A 20,244-nucleotide genomic window follows, 5' to 3' on the forward strand; every position below is an offset into this window, starting at 1 on the left:
GTCACCTGTAATAGACAAAACAAGAAGAAAAGCAGATGAAATTGATCGTAATTAAGTACATCGAGGCCATTTGACTAAAACCAGTCCGCTACTATTCACGTCTTGATGACCAAAGTGAATAGTTCGAAGGGGGGGGGGGTGTGATGGCTTTAACAGACTGTACAGCAAGGGAACTTCTAATGTTCAAAGCATTACAAGATATATTTGTGAAACACGGATCAGTTTTTTCAAAAGTATGTCAAACTCAAACATCAAGGTCATAGGGTGAAAAATGATGGTACCCAAAGGAAGTTCTTGTCACAAGGCATACACAAGAGCAAGAACTGGTACCAACCGTTCTAAAGATATGGTCAAAGTTAATGTTTTACAAAAGAGTCAAGAGGTCAAAATGTTGGCACAAAGGGAAAGGTCTTGTCAAAAGCAATACACATATGACTAACATCAACCATTCAAAATTCATGGCTATGGTTACAGTTTTACAAAAGTCGGACAAAAGTAAATCAAATCTAAGGTCAAGGTCATGAAGTCAGAAATGTTGGTACCCAAAGAGGAAGGTCTTATCACAAAGAAAACCATGCGACATATCAAAGCCCTAGCATCAAGCGTTCAATAGTTACGGCCAATGTTAAAGATTATTTGGACAGTGAAAAAGGTGAAGATAATGAACAGTGATAGATTTAAAACAAGAGGCCCAAGGGCCTTAACGGTCACTTGAGTATAATACAACAATTTAGAGGGTCTAAAAATATATAATAAACTGATAGATGAAGCTTCGTTGCCCAAAAGCAAGAGAAATAGGATGATCAGAATCAATGAAATAATTAGTCTAGTATTCAGTAACAACTCATAAATAATCTGTCCCCCATTTTTCACTATCACCATGCAGACTACTAACAAACTATTAAGTGCTTCTGTACTATTTTTAACCCCATATTGAGACTCTCTTGGTCATTGAAGAATATTTTATGATAAGTTATTTTTGTCTCATTTTTATTTATCCATTATTTAAAAGTCTACTTGATCATTAAAACTATGAAAGTACCTTTTTTTTATTACACAATAAAAATTCTTGCATAATTCTCTTATTCTATTTACCTTTTAAATACATTATTTACAGTGATTAATTGTCAAAAGTGAATGGCAAAGGGGAATAACTTCTCTCAGTAGAATACAAATTAATAGAGCCCTGGCCATGACCAAAACACTTGACCAAATGGTTGCAAAGAATTAGAACCTCTGACCCTGGGACCACAAGTTTTAAAACTTTTGTAAGAAGCACCCTTGTTCATCATAACTTTGCACTTTGTTTATCTGCCCAACACTATGGAGCAGACAGGATTTATTAATAGAATTAATGCATTTTTACTGTATTATCAATAGAGCCCCATCCTTACATCAGAACATCTGACCCAGGGGGCATGAAACTCACAATTCTGGAAGAAGCACTCTTGCTCATCATAACTATACTCTTAGTTTCTTTGCTTTTTAACCAGGAGTAGAAAAAATATTTTCAAAGAAATTATGCTTTTTCACTATAAACGAATACCCCCCTCTTTTCACCTGAACCCCTGATCTGGGGCCATGAATTTCACAATTTTGGAAGAGGCATCCTTGCTTATAATAACCATGTACTTAGTTTGTTTAAATAATACCCAGGAGCAGAGAAGATGATTTTCAAAGAATTAATGCATTTTCACTATATAATCAATAAAGCCCCGCCCTAACACCAGAAGCCCTGACCCATGGACCATGATATTCACAATTTGGAAAGTGGCAACCTTGCCCATCTTAACTATGTACTTACTTACTTTGTTTAATACCCAGGAGAAGAGAAGATTTTCAAAGAAATAATGTACTTTCACTATGATCCACATAGCCTCATCCTAGTAGCTGATCCCCTGACCCTGGGGCCATGAATTTCACAATTTTGGTAGAGGGCTAAATGCTTATTACAATCATGCCAACAGTTTACTGTGTAATGGTTAAAGGGTTTTATCACGTTTCAAAATTCTTTGATATGACAAAGTTTACATGCTATTAAAATCATATATTTAAAAATCTTTGCTAGAAAATTAATATTTTTGATGTATCAGCGATTCAAAGTTTGAATTTCTCAATATGCATATTTTGATCGCCGATGTTACGCGCCATTGCTCTGACGTCATAGGTGTCAATCCTGGTCAAGCGAAGTACTTATTGTGTATACAAAAGGGCTCATTTGTTGTGTCTTTTAAACCTGTTAGAAAATAACTAAGTGATAATTGAATAATTGACAACTTGTAAGGTATAATTTAATTATGGCTTTATGGTGCACAAATGTGCATAAGAAAGGTTTTAGGAAGAATTTTTCCCCACATTTCCTGGACTTGGTCGAGAGATAAAAGGGGGGCCTTCCTCTGCAAATGCGATGGCATTTATCTCCATTCAGAACAATCGTTTTTGCCCGATCGATCACGACTTTTTTTTCTGTCCTAAAACATATTTTAAGGAAAGATACTTTTCAAAAAAATAATAAATGACAAACACGCATTTTTTTAAAAGTCGCACAGAATCTAGTAGGAATGTTGTGAACTTCGTAATGGCCTACGGCGCCATTGAAGAAATGTCATTTCTAGTACATGATTTTCACTGCTAGAGCTAATAGAAGATATACAGGATTTATTTATTTATAATTAATTAAAATAATTATGAAGGAGAATTTAAAATTCCCATATTTATAAATGTTTACGAAGTTAAACTTTAGTAATTCGTTCTATTTAGTTGAAGTCCCGAGTTGTCAACGGCTTCGTCTTCGGTGATTTGGTATTTATATAAACGCACTGAAGACGTCAAATAATGGAATGACCTGACATCCCTTGGCATAGACTAGCCCAAGGGTATATAAAGCGAAGCTTTTGGGAAGTCAGGCATTCAGAAGATAGCTGAAGAAGCCGACAGCTGAATCAGAAGCCGGCAAAAGAATTGTCAAAAAAAGAAGTAGTAAGGGTAAGAATAGAAGCACCAGTGGCAAGTAATCCTAGGGAATTGATGTTAAGTTCTGGGTGTTGTAAATCTGAAGAAGATTGAGACACCCAGTTCTTTCCTATCAATAGGAACCTAGGAGGAGAAACACGGTGCAAGAATCATACCCGGTCCCCGTCTCTAGATAAGAGGAAAAATTTTTAATACTGTGTGATTTACTCTCAGACAGAGCGGTCTTATCAATCATTGCAATTATAAACTCAGACAGAGTAAGAGGAAAACTTAGTATCTATCTCTTGTAAGAACCCAATCATACACGTTACAATTGCTTGATGTCCGGGATTAAAGAAGATTTTTAAAGATTGCATTAATTTTGGTGGTTTTAGCCCCACCTCTAAGAACCCAGGGGACAGGGACCATGAAATTCACAATTTTGTTCCCATTCATACATAGATGCTAAAATTGGTTGATATTGGTTTAGCGGTACCAGGGAAGAAGTAGAAAATGTTTACGTATAACGAAAGACAAAAACGAATAGCAATAGGTCACCTGAGTGACTCAAGATATAAACAATAGAAATTTGTGAAAAGGGCATAAAAAACAAGCCTCTGGGAAATCCAGAGGTGGGATCATGTTCCTACTAGGAGTAAGCATCCCCTGTTGACCGTCACACCCGCCGTGAGCCCCATGTTTTGATCAGGTACATGTAGGAGGAACATTCTATAATCAAATTAAGTATGAAAACAAATGACTAACTAACAGAGAGACGCACAGGCCAAAAACTTTATGCTCCTGAATCTCCGATTACGGGGGTATAAAGAATGTCGTAAGTATGATGACTAAAGCTTCTTTATTTCTTAAAGTATTGTTATTTTAATTCAAACGCATAAACCTAATGTGATCGTACCAATACTACACTATATATATATAGTGACTATGCATGTTGCAGCCAATGTTACATAAAACAATGACCCTAGATTCCAACTCTTAAAGTTTGATTACTGTTAGTCTGCTGGTGGACTTTCATACAGGAAACAAACAAGACATAATCTCTGCAACTTCATTAATCAAGCTACATGTAGGTGTGAATTAATGCTGACACGTGCTGCATCTGTACAGATATATCACACGATCTTTTATCCTGCCTCTGATAAAAATCTTGGAATTTCATTGGTCGAGAAGAATACTGTATAAAACTACATGATGCTGTTTACTGACATGACATTGTTGATATGTTCCTTCCACGTGACTAACTGACTTAGACCAGAACTATAGCTCGCTGGTTGAGAAAATTCAGATAGACAAACTAGAAATTTGGTTTGTCTGTCCGAATTTTATCAACCAGGGAGCTACGGTTCTGTAGCTACCTACTAACCAGATATTAAATCAATATCCCCTCCAAGTGACCTGCTGGCTCCCTATACTGTTTTCACTTGACCTCTCAAAGAGAATAACTGACGAAACATAAGCATCAGACAACGTCACAGTGTAAGCAATCGTAATGGAACGGTTTCCTTCGCCGAGAGAAAATAAACTTTATTGAAAAATCTTCGATAGGGTAAATTCGTCATATAGACATTTAGAGGGGTATTATAGAAATAAGTCGGACCCTTGAGAAAAAACGTATATTTGGCTTGGCTTACACCCTGCCAAATACGCATAATTTCAAGGACCCCATATATTTTCTTATTTCCCCTAACACCCCTACTAATGTTATTGTGATTTAAATTCAAGACAAGTGTTGTAGGTTGACCCATTCAAAGATTATAGGGTAGAACCGGTTTTATAAATGAAATTGGCAGTAAACAGGAAATTTCTATAATCTGTTTCTGTTAAAAACACGTCCTATAAAAAAGATTTTCAAGAATTTAAATAGAACTGGGTGGGATTAAAAAAATCACAATCTTGAATTCGCTTTTGTTTATTTACGGCGAAAATTAGAGCTTAGTAGTGTTAATTCTTCTAAAATCGCCCGATACGCTGGTAGAAAAAAAATATATATGACAAACCTTTCCTTACCTTATATGGCTATTGTTATTAATCCGCACAGAGGATCTTACCACCAACAATTGACCAATCATTGAATGAATAGCAACGTTAACTTGACATCTAAATGTTTACATTTTACTTCGAACACGTGGTTAAATGGATTGCAAAAAAAAAAAAAAAAAATCAATAATAAAAAAGACTGTTTATATGAAAAAATACAAAGAACAGAAACTATGAAGGATGCCAGAAATTAAGGCGTCGTTTCGTGCCATGGATGTGAATGGAGATGGGCGCCTATCTATTAAAGAGTTCAGAGACGCCGCTAATAAGATGGGACAGAATGTAACCACAGCTCAGGTGAAGGAGATGTTTAAGCTCATCGATGACGATGGTAAGTGTCTTAACTTCAGGATCAATTTATTTATTCGATACCATTTAAATCGGGTAAAAATCAGTAACATCGACAATTTAGCGTTTGATAGCTACTTATGGAGAATATTACCAGCAAGAAAATAATACATAAGATGAAAACGACGTTTTGCTTATCGACGTATACGACAGTGAATAAACAAAGAGGGAGGACATCCCATAGCAAAAGAGTACATTGTAAATACACAATGTGAAATAAACATAGGTAATCAGAGGTTACAAAGCTCACCTCAATGAATGTTGTCTTTAAGTAAGGCAAAGTCCCACACTAATCTAATAATCTAGTAGTGTGCATCCTTAGATGCAACATTTATACGATTTTTGTCTGATAGGGCTTGCAGTTACTTGGGAATGGACTTATTTAAAAATTTTAAACTAGTCACTCATCCAGAAAATGTAAGTCAAATCCAGCATCTGAAGAAAGTTTAAGAATGTTCGTCCATTAAGGCAGCATCCATGCAAGTTTGGTTCAGATATGCCTTATAGTTTCTTGGGAATGGACTTGCTCCAAAAACTTTAACCTAGTCACTCATCCGGAAAATAAAGGTCAGATCCAGCATCCGAAGGAAGTCCAGTAGTGTGCATCCTTAGATGTATCATCCATGCGAGTTTAGTTAAGACAGCCCTTATAGTTTCTTAGTAATGGACCTGCTCCAAAAACTTTAACATAGTCACTCATTAGGAAAATATAGGTCAGATCCAGCATCCGAAGGAAGTCCAGTAGTGTGCATCCTTAGATGTATCATGTATGCAAGTTTGATCAAACATAGGACTTATAGATACTTGGAAATGAGATCTGCTCCAAAATCTTTAACCTGGTCACTCATCCGAAAAATATAGGTCAGATCCAGCATCCGAAGGAAGTCCAGTAGTGTGCATCCTTGGATGTATCATCCATGCAAGTTTGGCCAATTTAGGGCTTATAGTTACTTGGAAATGAGATCTGCTACAATAACTTAAACCTGGTCGCTCATCTGGAAAATGTAGGTCAGATTCAGCATCCAAAGCAAGCCTCGTAGTGTGCATCCTTAGATGTATCATTCAAGCAAGTTTGGTCAACATAGGGCTTATAATTACTTGGAAATGAGACCTGCTCCAAAAACTTAAACAGCTCCAAAAACATTCTTTAACTGAAACTGTAGCATCTGAAACCTTGATTGGTACAATGAAACACACTAGAAGCATCCTCCATGCATCTCTGATTAATATAGGGCATAGAAGTACTTGAAAAGAAATCTGCTCCAAAAACTTTAACCTGGGACGCCGACGCCGAGGGTATTACATAAGCCAACTTCGTTGAGGTGAGCTAAAATGGAAGAAAAAGAAAGAGCCATACATACTCTTAGGATTTATTCACACAGATTGATTGTATGTTGTTTTACGCCCCTCTCGAGAATTTTTTACTCATATAAAGATGTCACCATATACCGGTGAAGGGCTTCAAAGGATTACTGCACTTAAGGACATGCGAAAATTGCGACAAAATAAACTTTCAAAAGAAGCATTTTTCTTAATTGCAGGAATGGTCAACATCTAATCTACAACTTGACGTAATTACATTACATAAAAGTATGTATTTACGAAGTACGAAGCTGTTTTCAAAGGCGGGGGTCATCATAATTTCTTGAATCTCCGTACGATAATGAGGACGCCCACTTTTTCACTGACTTAATATATAGTCATGTTTGTCTATAATTGTTCTCCGTTTAACAGTAGTTGTATATTTGCATTGATAATGTTGTGTCAAAATGAGATTAATAGACAAACATGCGCTCATGGTTTAAAAGAGAGAAAAAAACTGCTTCTTCTTACATTGGCTCTCTCTGTTGTAACCAAGGGGTGTGGCATGTTGAATATATTATGTAACCACGTAATTTCATATCTTATGTAAGGGCAAGGATCAGCTATTTGTAAATAATAACGGCCGTCACAGTGAAAAAAATTGTGTCAATATTTTTACACTTTTTCTAGTTGAAAACATCTATATTTATATCTTCCTTCATGAATTAAAAAAGAAAAGATAGTTGCGTTTTTATTTTTTAAGAAAATCGCATCCAAATATAGGTGATCAAAAAGTGACGGGCGTTATGTTGACACAGTTAATGCGAATTTTGGAGGTTTTTTCGCCCTTCTCGAAACGTTAAAAAAAACACCACATGCATGAATCTGACCACACTTTCACTTGGAATGAATAATACAGCTTTTTATGACCTATCTGTAAAATAAATAAGGCACAATTAATCGTGACGGAGGTGACGTCAAATTCTCTTGCTGTAGCATTTTCATCATTCTTACTTTCTGCAAAGAAATCGTGTTTTCGGTGTTTTTTTCACTTCATGAGGAAATAAAACTAGTTTTTCATTTTAAAAAAGCAGAATAAGGTACATTACTTCTCCCTTTAACAATTTTTTATCCTGTTTAATAAACGGATGTTATATTTGACCTTATGACAAAAATGGATTTTACAAATTGACAAACTAAGGTTTGCTAGTTACGGAGGTTACATTGACGCTGATTTTTAAAGCATTTCGTAAGTTTTCTTAAGAGTACACATGATTTCATACATGCAATGAAGTTTGTGTGTCAAATATCTACATCCAAACATTCTGCTAATACTATAATTAAAACTACTGCAAGTATTTTCATGAATTTTTTAAGCACTGTGACGGATGTTACAATATAACGTCCGTTACGGTTTTTCATGGTAGTTACATTTTAACTCTCTACGGGCTTTGTAATTTTTATTTAGTAAATTTATTATTTGTTCTTCATTAATCAGTTAACATACAACTGAAGTTTACTGATAAAATTTTATCTTTAATAACATAATAAGAAAAAAATTGGTATCAGCACAGATTAAGAATGGTCAAATCATAACAGGCAATCAGCCAAGAAAATCAATAAGGAACTGGTAGCATGGCATCTGAAAAGAAAATAAATTATTTTTTTAATAATCAAAACAGCGAAAAATATGTCCATAAAATTTCTATGTTACATAATCGAATCATTGTGCTTCAGAAGTTAAGGTTTGACATTGTTTTCTGTCAAACTGTCACATCCGTATATTTTATGTTAGTCAAAATATAACTGCCGAACTCTATGATCGTAATAGTTCTAGAAAAATGCTTAACTTTTGTGTCAAACAATAACAATTATAGATTTCAACATATTGGAGAACATGGCTTGTCCATTTTATCAAGAAATATTATATAAATCTTATTTAGTTATTAGCGTGACGCCAGTTATCTACTAAGAAATGTTGACCGACAATGCAACTCACCCACTTTGCCTCCTTTTTTTGTATCATGGTCACTTTTGATGACGTATTCTGCAAATGTGTGGTAAAACTAATAGAAAAAACGAACTGGTTCTATATATCGCATATGCAAGTCATTTTACGCCCTAGATTACGGACGTTACGAATTTGACCGACACCTGTGTACCTTTGCTAAATTTGCGATAATTTAGTATTTAAATCCTTTACGCAGACGTTATGGGAAAGCACCTGTTGAGTATACTTTTAAGTTAAACCTAACATAAAATATTCGTATATTTTCTACACAGTTACATACATTTCAATGTTTAAAGTCAACCCATCATGTTGACCGACACTCATAACGTCCGTTATACATTTTCAAGGCTATTTTTCTCGGGCTAATGATAACCAATTGTAATTATTTTTATCTATAATTGTAAGGTAAACATCTATCTTTTAGAATAGTCATATATAAAAAGTATTAATTTAAGTTTTTTTTTTAAATGCATTTTTGACACATAGGTTGGGAAATCTCTTATAAGCATGCGCAAAAGTTGGACAATTTTACACAAATTCGGTAATATTAATTTTATTTCTTAAAATAAAAAGATTAAATTGTTTATTCTTTCTCTTTTATATTACAGAAGTATAAATAAAACTTTCTGAATTGCAAAAAATATATATTCTTCTTGATTTCAATTTCAAAAGTGACGGCCGTTATTATTTACAAATAGCTGATCCTTGCCCGTAACTCTGTGAATATAATTATATTACTGCCAATTTCATTTATAAAACCGGTTCTACCCTATAATCTTTGAATGGGTCAACCTACAACACTTGTCTTGAATTTAAATCACAATAACATTAGTAGGGGTGTTAGGGGAAATAAGAAAATATATGGGGTCCTTGAAATTATGCGTATTTGGCAGGGTGTAAGCCAAGCCAAATATACGTTTTTTCTCAAGGGTCCGACTTATTTCTATAATACCCCTCTAAATGTCTATATGACGAATTTACCCTATCGAAGATTTTTCAATAAAGTTTATTTTCTCTCGGCGAAGGAAACCGTTCCATTACGATTGCTTACACTGTGACGTTGTCTGATGCTTATGTTTCGTCAGTTATTCTCTTTGAGAGGTCAAGTGAAAACAGTATAGGGAGCCAGCAGGTCACTTGGAGGGGATATTGATTTAATATCTGGTTAGTAGGTAGCTACAGAACCGTAGCTCCCTGGTTGATAAAATTCGGACAGACAAACCAAATTTCTAGTTTGTCTATCTGAATTTTCTCAACCAGCGAGCTATAGTTCTGGTCTAAGTCAGTTAGTCACGTGGAAGGAACATATCAACAATGTCATGTCAGTAAACAGCATCATGTAGTTTTATACAGTATTCTTCTCGACCAATGAAATTCCAAGATTTTTATCAGAGGCAGGATAAAAGATCGTGTGATATATCTGTACAGATGCAGCACGTGTCAGCATTAATTCACACCTACATGTAGCTTGATTAATGAAGTTGCAGAGATTATGTCTTGTTTGTTTCCTGTATGAAAGTCCACCAGCAGACTAACAGTAATCAAACTTTAAGAGTTGGAATCTAGGGTCATTGTTTTATGTAACATTGGCTGCAACATGCATAGTCACTATATATATATAGTGTAGTATTGGTACGATCACATTAGGTTTATGCGTTTGAATTAAAATAACAATACTTTAAGAAATAAAGAAGCTTTAGTCATCATACTTACGACATTCTTTATACCCCCGTAATCGGAGATTCAGGAGCATAAAGTTTTTGGCCTGTGCGTCTCTCTGTTAGTTAGTCATTTGTTTTCATACTTAATTTGATTATAGAATGTTCCTCCTACATGTACCTGATCAAAACATGGGGCTCACGGCGGGTGTGACGGTCAACAGGGGATGCTTACTCCTAGTAGGAACATGATCCCACCTCTGGATTTCCCAGAGGCTTGTTTTTTATGCCCTTTTCACAAATTTCTATTGTTTATATCTTGAGTCACTCAGGTGACCTATTGCTATTCGTTTTTGTCTTTCGTTATACGTAAACATTTTCTACTTCTTCCCTGGTATCGCTAAACCAATATCAACCAATTTTAGCATCTATGTATGAATGGGAACAAAATTGTGAATTTCATGGTCCCTGTCCCCTGGGTTCTTAGAGGTGGGGCTAAAACCACCAAAATTAATGCAATCTTTAAAAATCTTCTTTAATCCCGGACATCAAGCAATTGTAACGTGTATGATTGGGTTCTTACAAGAGATAGATACTAAGTTTTCCTCTTACTCTGTCTGAGTTTATAATTGCAATGATTGATAAGACCGCTCTGTCTGAGAGTAAATCACACAGTATTAAAAATTTTTCCTCTTATCTAGAGACGGGGACCGGGTATGATTCTTGCACCGTGTTTCTCCTCCTAGGTTCCTATTGATAGGAAAGAACTGGGTGTCTCAATCTTCTTCAGATTTACAACACCCAGAACTTAACATCAATTCCCTAGGATTACTTGCCACTGGTGCTTCTATTCTTACCCTTACTACTTCTTTATTTGACAATTCTTTTGCCGGCTTCTGATTCAGCTGTCGGCTTCTTCAGCTATCTTCTGAATGCCTGACTTCCCAAAAGCTTCGCTTTATATACCCTTGGGCTAGTCTATGCCAAGGGATGTCAGGTCATTCCATTATTTGACGTCTTCAGTGCGTTTATATAAATACCAAATCACCGAAGACGAAGCCGTTGACAACTCGGGACTTCAACTAAATAGAAAGAATTACTAAAGTTTAACTTCGTAAACATTTATAAATATGGGAATTTTAAATTCTCCTTCATAATTATTTTAATTAATTATAAATAAATAAATCCTGTATATCTTCTATTAGCTCTAGCAGTGAAAATCATGTACTAGAAATGACATTTCTTCAATGGCGCCGTAGGCCATTACGAAGTTCACAACATTCCTACTAGATTCTGTGCGACTTTTAAAAAAATGCGTGTTTGTCATTTATTATTTTTTTGAAAAGTATCTTTCCTTAAAATATGTTTTAGGACAGAAAAAAAAGTCGTGATCGATCGGGCAAAAACGATTGTTCTGAATGGAGATAAATGCCATCGCATTTGCAGAGGAAGGCCCCCCTTTTATCTCTCGACCAAGTCCAGGAAATGTGGGGAAAAATTCTTCCTAAAACCTTTCTTATGCACATTTGTGCACCATAAAGCCATAATTAAATTATACCTTACAAGTTGTCAATTATTCAATTATCACTTAGTTATTTTCTAACAGGTTTAAAAGACACAACAAATGAGCCCTTTTGTATACACAATAAGTACTTCGCTTGACCAGGATTGACACCTATGACGTCAGAGCAATGGCGCGTAACATCGGCGATCAAAATATGCATATTGAGAAATTCAAACTTTGAATCGCTGATACATCAAAAATATTAATTTTCTAGCAAAGATTTTTAAATATATGATTTTAATAGCATGTAAACTTTGTCATATCAAAGAATTTTGAAACGTGATAAAACCCTTTAACCATTACACAGTAAACTGTTGGCATGATTGTAATAAGCATTTAGCCCTCTACCAAAATTGTGAAATTCATGGCCCCAGGGTCAGGGGATCAGCTACTAGGATGAGGCTATGTGGATCATAGTGAAAGTACATTATTTCTTTGAAAATCTTCTCTTCTCCTGGGTATTAAACAAAGTAAGTAAGTACATAGTTAAGATGGGCAAGGTTGCCACTTTCCAAATTGTGAATATCATGGTCCATGGGTCAGGGCTTCTGGTGTTAGGGCGGGGCTTTATTGATTATATAGTGAAAATGCATTAATTCTTTGAAAATCATCTTCTCTGCTCCTGGGTATTATTTAAACAAACTAAGTACATGGTTATTATAAGCAAGGATGCCTCTTCCAAAATTGTGAAATTCATGGCCCCAGATCAGGGGTTCAGGTGAAAAGAGGGGGGTATTCGTTTATAGTGAAAAAGCATAATTTCTTTGAAAATATTTTTTCTACTCCTGGTTAAAAAGCAAAGAAACTAAGAGTATAGTTATGATGAGCAAGAGTGCTTCTTCCAGAATTGTGAGTTTCATGCCCCCTGGGTCAGATGTTCTGATGTAAGGATGGGGCTCTATTGATAATACAGTAAAAATGCATTAATTCTATTAATAAATCCTGTCTGCTCCATAGTGTTGGGCAGATAAACAAAGTGCAAAGTTATGATGAACAAGGGTGCTTCTTACAAAAGTTTTAAAACTTGTGGTCCCAGGGTCAGAGGTTCTAATTCTTTGCAACCATTTGGTCAAGTGTTTTGGTCATGGCCAGGGCTCTATTAATTTGTATTCTACTGAGAGAAGTTATTCCCCTTTGCCATTCACTTTTGACAATTAATCACTGTAAATAATGTATTTAAAAGGTAAATAGAATAAGAGAATTATGCAAGAATTTTTATTGTGTAATAAAAAAAAGGTACTTTCATAGTTTTAATGATCAAGTAGACTTTTAAATAATGGATAAATAAAAATGAGACAAAAATAACTTATCATAAAATATTCTTCAATGACCAAGAGAGTCTCAATATGGGGTTAAAAATAGTACAGAAGCACTTAATAGTTTGTTAGTAGTCTGCATGGTGATAGTGAAAAATGGGGGACAGATTATTTATGAGTTGTTACTGAATACTAGACTAATTATTTCATTGATTCTGATCATCCTATTTCTCTTGCTTTTGGGCAACGAAGCTTCATCTATCAGTTTATTATATATTTTTAGACCCTCTAAATTGTTGTATTATACTCAAGTGACCGTTAAGGCCCTTGGGCCTCTTGTTTTAAATCTATCACTGTTCATTATCTTCACCTTTTTCACTGTCCAAATAATCTTTAACATTGGCCGTAACTATTGAACGCTTGATGCTAGGGCTTTGATATGTCGCATGGTTTTCTTTGTGATAAGACCTTCCTCTTTGGGTACCAACATTTCTGACTTCATGACCTTGACCTTAGATTTGATTTACTTTTGTCCGACTTTTGTAAAACTGTAACCATAGCCATGAATTTTGAATGGTTGATGTTAGTCATATGTGTATTGCTTTTGACAAGACCTTTCCCTTTGTGCCAACATTTTGACCTCTTGACTCTTTTGTAAAACATTAACTTTGACCATATCTTTAGAACGGTTGGTACCAGTTCTTGCTCTTGTGTATGCCTTGTGACAAGAACTTCCTTTGGGTACCATCATTTTTCACCCTATGACCTTGATGTTTGAGTTTGACATACTTTTGAAAAAACTGATCCGTGTTTCACAAATATATCTTGTAATGCTTTGAACATTAGAAGTTCCCTTGCTGTACAGTCTGTTAAAGCCATCACACCCCCCCCCCCCTTCGAACTATTCACTTTGGTCATCAAGACGTGAATAGTAGCGGACTGGTTTTAGTCAAATGGCCTCGATGTACTTAATTACGATCAATTTCATCTGCTTTTCTTCTTGTTTTGTCTATTACAGGTGACGATTATCTAAGCTATAAGGAGTACGAGAAAATGATGGTAGAACAGCTGGAGACCCAGATTATGGAGTTACAATTCCTGGAAAAATGCTTTGCAAAAATGGATGTCAATGGGGACGGAACTATCACGGCCAAAGAAATTGCTAAGACGATGGGTATCTCAAGGTCAGACGCTGATGAGCTGGTGAAGGAGGGTGATATGGACGGGGACGGGGAGCTCACGTTTGATGGTATCGGTATTATTTCTATAAAGAATCAAATAAAGATAATTTTAGTTCATTTGTACGGTGTTTCCAAAGGACTGTTTTTTGTTGTTGTTTTTGTTTTTTTTGTTGTTGTTGTTGTTTTGCCCTGTTCACGATTCATTTTGTGTTTTTTGTTTGTTTGTATGTTGTTTAACGTCCCTCTAAAGAATTTTTCACTCATATGGAGACCCCATCACTTGCCGCTGGAGAGAAAATTTTGTCCTATACTCAGCACTTACGGCCACTGAGCAGTGAGGGATCTTTTTCGTGCCAGCACCTACTGCGACACGGGACCTCAGTTTATACAGTCTCATCCGAAGGACCGGTCTCCACGTCTCACAGTGGGATTCGAACCCGCGACGTAAGGATCAACTCCTTACGCCGCGACTCTAGAGCAGACGCTCTAACCATTGCGCCACGCGGGCGACGATTCGTTTTGTGAGATTGGTTTTGTGAGATTGTTCTCTGTTCATTATCTTGACCTTTTACATAAATAGAGAAAAGGAAGCCAGAAATTTATAATGCACATGTAATCTTCTTCATATAAGAAAGCTCAATTTTTGTTTTCGGGCATGAATATATTTTCCAGAGCGAAAAGTTAATATAAAACAAAATTGGTCAATATTCAAAGAAATGCATGCAAACAAGCCGAGAAAAAATACGTACAGTTGGAGAAATAAGAAAGTGAAAGATTTCAATTGTAATAATATTGGAAAATGTCGTTGTAATTATGTGCTTTGGCAACAATAAAGTACGTACAAACTGTTATCAAATTTCTATGACATATTTCTTTTTGAGTATCCTATATGTCCAAAACCTAGTAGAGCTTCAGTCTTGAAAAAGTTGGAAAAGATGTGTTTCATCTTTCGTTTGCCTTACTCAATTCCAATTTCGGAATAGCATATTGAAATTGCTTATCTCTAGTAAATATTCATTCAATATTGTATTCAAAGGAAATTAACTAATAAAATCGCATTTAAATCTGACTAAAGCAAGACTTTATTTATGATATCTCTATGCTGTAGCGGAATTAATGGTTTGTCTTTAGGTCATTGAACAACAAGTTAACAACACACAATTTTTAACTTCATGATTGGTCAGACTTAGTTGCAATAATGTAGCCCTCTCCGGTTTTTTTCATCTGATATTTTCAGGAGAGGGCTACAATTCCACTGCATCTCCGTAATGGTGCAATATATTTTTTAGATACGGGCGACTGCAGGCAAAATAAATTGTTTTTGCATTCAACTTCCTTCCAATAAGACGGAATCTTGATTCACTATCAACATCATATACGCCTTTATACGCGAAAAACCAAGGAAAATAAATCTGCGTGTTTTCCAGTCGTTCTCCTCAGCAGCCATGACAGTTCTCGCGTGATATACTGAGACTTGCGCTTGAAATTTAGAATCACTTGATAAAGTAAATGTCAGTGTTGATAAATGTTTGTGTTGTATGATATCACTAAACGTCGATAAATAAAAGCATTCCATGTGATATTTCTTTCATAAACAGTGATATTTATGCTTATAATAAGGGAAATCCTAAACAGATCCGCTCCCCTAGATCCCGAATTCTCATTGGTTGTCCCAAAATAAAATCGATCAAGGTCAGTAAACATGGCGGATAAATTCAAGTTGTGAGGTTGACATACACGAAAAATAACCGATTTACGGATTGTTCTGTATATTTTTGGATCAATCCATGTCTTGCATAACTACATTTTATGAGTTCAGGTAAGATATGTTAATAAAATACCCACTTACTGATAATTTGAGCCGAAATCTGTGCGGTAGTGAATCACTCCCGCACTTGCACCATTACGGAGATCCTAAGCCCCCCCCCCCCCCAAAAAAAAAAAAAATCGGAGAGGGTACATAACTGCTGCTAGGTCAGACTGCAAGCATAAATCTAGATGTTCTTACTATATGTTGTATTAGGCAGTAAAAAATGCACGTACATGCAAGTGTTTGCCTCGAGAGAATATGGTGGAAAATGGTAATCTTAACTGTCAATTTAAAAACAAATTATTAATCAGTAAGTTAATCAATAAAATAAATGAACCTAATGTATTAAAGATTATATTGCTGACAACATAATTTTTGAAAGATATTACTTTTCCATGAATTTTGAAAAATATATTGTCTCAGAGATGGAGGTTATCCTCGTCTTGTATGGACTCTTTCTTTTCCGCTCAACATTGGTCGTATTGCATATGTACAACACACCACCGGTCATTTATTTAAAAATGTTGTTTGTACTAATGTTTAAATGTCAAAATGTTTGTTAACAAAATATGCAGAAACAACTCAGCGACATAAGATATCAGATACATGTTCTATTTTCCAAACAAATTTTGTCAGAAAAAAATCGTATATAAACTCATGCAACATCATAACATTTCTAAAGAAACATTTAACATATTACAATAATAGAAATAAGAAAATTTGTTTTGCATATCGATATAATAAAACAACTAAACACTCCTAATGAGGTCAACATTTTGCCGAGACCTGACCCATTCGTTTAATTGACCTGACCTGAATTACTGACCTCTGCCAGGTTAGGTCACATCATGAATCAGGTCTTGGATCCTCATTTTATTACGTAGAGCTCAATTGCAGTAAAAACTTGTCTAATTCGGACACCACTGAACCATCAAAAATCTAGTATTTTTATTCCGGATTAGACATTCAATATGCTGCAATGGAGTTAAAGTTTACATCGTAATAGGCAAGATTTCGGAATACACTACGTCTGGATAAGACAAGCTTTACTGTAATTATTTTAGTCTTTACTGGCAATATTAGGAACACCTTTTCCTAGTCTGGAAATCTTTTCAACATCACTAAAGATTTTTAATTTTATTTACAGAGTTTGTTTCCGTCTACAGAAAGAAGGAAAATTAAGAAGAGGAATCAAAAAGACATAATATGGGCGAATTCCTGTGTACACTTGAAATCATTCTAACAATCATGTTTTTGTTGTGATTTTGGAGACATCAAAATTTTCACATTGGAAAGAGCGAAGCTATTCTGTCATTTAAATGCCAGTTATATGTATCTACATGTTTCTGAATGATTCTGAATACATATTTAATCATATAATAAATGAATTTAAGCTTTTTGATTTTGATAATTCTATAAATGTACCTTGGGTATTCCAACAGATTGTTGGCGGACCTCAGACTCTACGTAACAGGAAATTTATTAATTCCGCTTGAACGCATGCATACAATTACACACTCAGGTAGTAGTCCCTGCAGCTAATGATATAAACTGTACCAACAACCAAAAACGTGCATTCATTGTAGTTACATGTACGGTATTCTGGCAAGCATTTTTTTCTGATAAATGTATGTTACTTTATTGAACTACGTGAATAAACTATGATTTTTTTTTATTTTGAATTAAGCTTAATCCCCTTAAAAATGAATTTTAAAAAAATTCCCTTTTTCAACAATTTTCCAAACTGACATATATTTTATTTTTCAATAGGAAATAAATATTTACATTTCCAAATATTTTTCCTTAAGATTCTTTGCAAATTAGAAAAAGTTCATGTTCTCATGAACTACCGTGGGATGAGTAAGAATATTTCCATTGTGATGTAATTGAAGTAAAAAAATAGTGCAAACTTAAAAAAAAAAAGATCGTTGAATGACAAAAATATGTGGCAAGATATCAGTAAAATAATGTAAATAAAAAGATATTAATTAATTTTTTGAGAATTCATGAGGTACATGTATATGAACTACAACGCTTCACGCCTGCATATTTATGATATATGAATTGTAGAACAAAAAAGATTACCATACAGAGTTCCAATATTCTATTTCCTAGGCAAAATGAACCATCCTTGCTTTAAATCATTGAACCAGACAGTAAATTTAAATAATAAATCGGTCTTTAGCTCAGTGTCTTTTACAAGAAGGAGTGGCTATCTACTCTTGTATATTTGTTCGCCGATCATTTCTCCCATGAAACAATACTGAATTATTTTTGGTTCTTTTATATATATCTTTGTATTTTTTTAACTAAAATTTTTTATTCAAATAATTACCAAATTCTTCAAATACATTGACGTTACGCACGGTGTTGGTGACGCTTTGAATTGATTTTCCTTCTAATGAGAATATCGGCATGCATTACTCTATAATTGTGTAAATAAATAATACCTCTTGAGTACTTTGCTTCAAAATAAATTAGAAAATCTTTTGAAACTCGGAAATATGTCATTATTTTTTATTTTATCTACATTAAGATATTAATACCTTTGATATTTATGCATAGACACACATGTAGACTGGTAACGTTTGAGGCATATACTCAAAATTGTAATACATATATGAGCGATTTATAAAATTGTAATATTGATAGTTTTTATATCAGTCGGCGGGAAAAAGCATCGTCTTTATGACATCATAAGTAATTTGACGTAAAAATCGTTAGATCTGAGTGAATACGCCCTTTAACGCATGAAGATAGAAGGTAGACTTCGGAAAAAAAAGAGGGGATAAATTCAAAGTTTGATCAGGTAAGGGTGTTTATGGAGATGTGTTGTATATTTTTAAAGAACTGGAAATTTGATTTACACAAATATCTATCAAAAACAGATGCTTACAAGAGTTCTTGAAAAATTTTAGGTTCATTTTTAAATCCTTTTCAAACGTTTTAGCATTTATTTGAAACTCATATCATATAAAACCCCTATGTCACGTTATGTTTTTTTTTAAACATTGTGATTCCATATAACCCTTACTGTTTGATTTTTTTAGTCCGTCGTATAAATTTCAGAAAAAATATGCAATTTAATTCTGAAAGGAGTGTATCAAGGATCTGCTTAAACATTATTTTATGAATTTCAATGCATAAAAATAGCTCATGTGGAATTTCGCATGTTTTTACTTGTCCGTCACAGGAAATCTTTCACGGTTTCATGGCGTCTCATAATATAAACTAGCCCTATTTAGTCCAAGTTTATAAGACTTATTTATATTTCAATTCCTATTATTTTACTCATGGTCTATAATCTCCTACTATGCTTTTTATTAATTGGTTCCAAAACGTTTTTTGTCTCAAAATATGATACGAAATTCTAACTGAATCTCTGTCTACTCAAATGTCCTCGACAGTGTTTCTAATGTTTTTTCTGTGATTTTAAATGCTATGGTACCGAACTCGTACTCTTTGAAAACAATTATTTCAAACACTTGATAAGTTTTCAAAAAAACTCTTTATTCTCTAAAAATTATACCCATATTAGACTTTCCTGTTCCTTTGTTTTGCAACAGAAATGATATTCAATGAATTAATGAAGAAGTTTAATTGTTCTACTAATTTGTCTATCTACAGGATTTTGACGTGATCTGCACTTATGACGTCTCGCGACAAAAAAGCGCAGATGTTCACGGTTTAGATTCACCTTAATTAAGACACATCAACACATTCATTGTTAAACCCAGAAAATTGTAAATGGAGGGGATGCACAAAATGAAAGGGGGAGGGGGGTAGAGGGAATTCACAACCTGACTGCTTAGACAGTTTTTACAGTCTACATCCCGTTTACATTTCCTTTTCCTCTTTGGGAGACATGGGAAAGTTTTAAGACTTACAATTCATCAGTACATACTAATTTTTATGAAGGCTTTTGTTCATTTCTCAAGTGTAGTTTTGTCTGCAAAAAGATGGAGGTGGTGGTGGTGGGTGGGTGGGGGGTTCTGACCACTCCTCTGGATCCGCCCTTGGAATGACGCACATGTTACGTATACAGTATGATTATAAACAGATAACGATATGGGACAAACTTTAAATTTTAAAAAATCGGAACAA

General features: G+C 34.6%; 1 protein-coding gene across 1 annotated transcript; it reads left to right on the top strand.

The window, feature by feature from the left end:
* The first annotated feature begins 5,190 nt into the window (after positions 1 to 5,190).
* Positions 5,191 to 17,366, top strand: LOC133191295 (uncharacterized). Its single transcript, XM_061327046.1, has 3 exons — positions 5,191 to 5,341; positions 14,168 to 14,398; positions 17,288 to 17,366. The coding sequence occupies exons 1-3, from the start codon at positions 5,191 to 5,193 to the stop codon at positions 17,320 to 17,322; spliced, it is 417 nt and encodes a 138-aa protein (XP_061183030.1). The 3' UTR covers positions 17,323 to 17,366.
* Positions 17,367 to 20,244: the final 2,878 nt, after the last annotated feature.

The sequence above is a fragment of the Saccostrea echinata genome, unplaced genomic scaffold (assembly GCF_033153115.1).
Source record: "Saccostrea echinata isolate AGI-Se365-2 ecotype Australia unplaced genomic scaffold, CSIRO_AGI_Sech_v1 ptg000023l, whole genome shotgun sequence".
Classification (NCBI taxonomy): Eukaryota; Metazoa; Mollusca; class Bivalvia; order Ostreida; family Ostreidae; genus Saccostrea; species Saccostrea echinata.

Excerpts from the sequence above, each read along its gene's own strand:
- LOC133191295 (XM_061327046.1), top strand. The coding sequence starts at position 5,191 with ATGCCAGAAATTAAGGCGTCGTTTCGTGCCATGGATGTGAATGGAGAT. Across the intron at positions 5,342-14,167 it reads TAAGCTCATCGATGACGATG|GTGACGATTATCTAAGCTAT; the intron begins GTAAGTGTCTTA and ends TGTCTATTACAG. Across the intron at positions 14,399-17,287 it reads CGGGGAGCTCACGTTTGATG|AGTTTGTTTCCGTCTACAGA; the intron begins GTATCGGTATTA and ends TTTTATTTACAG.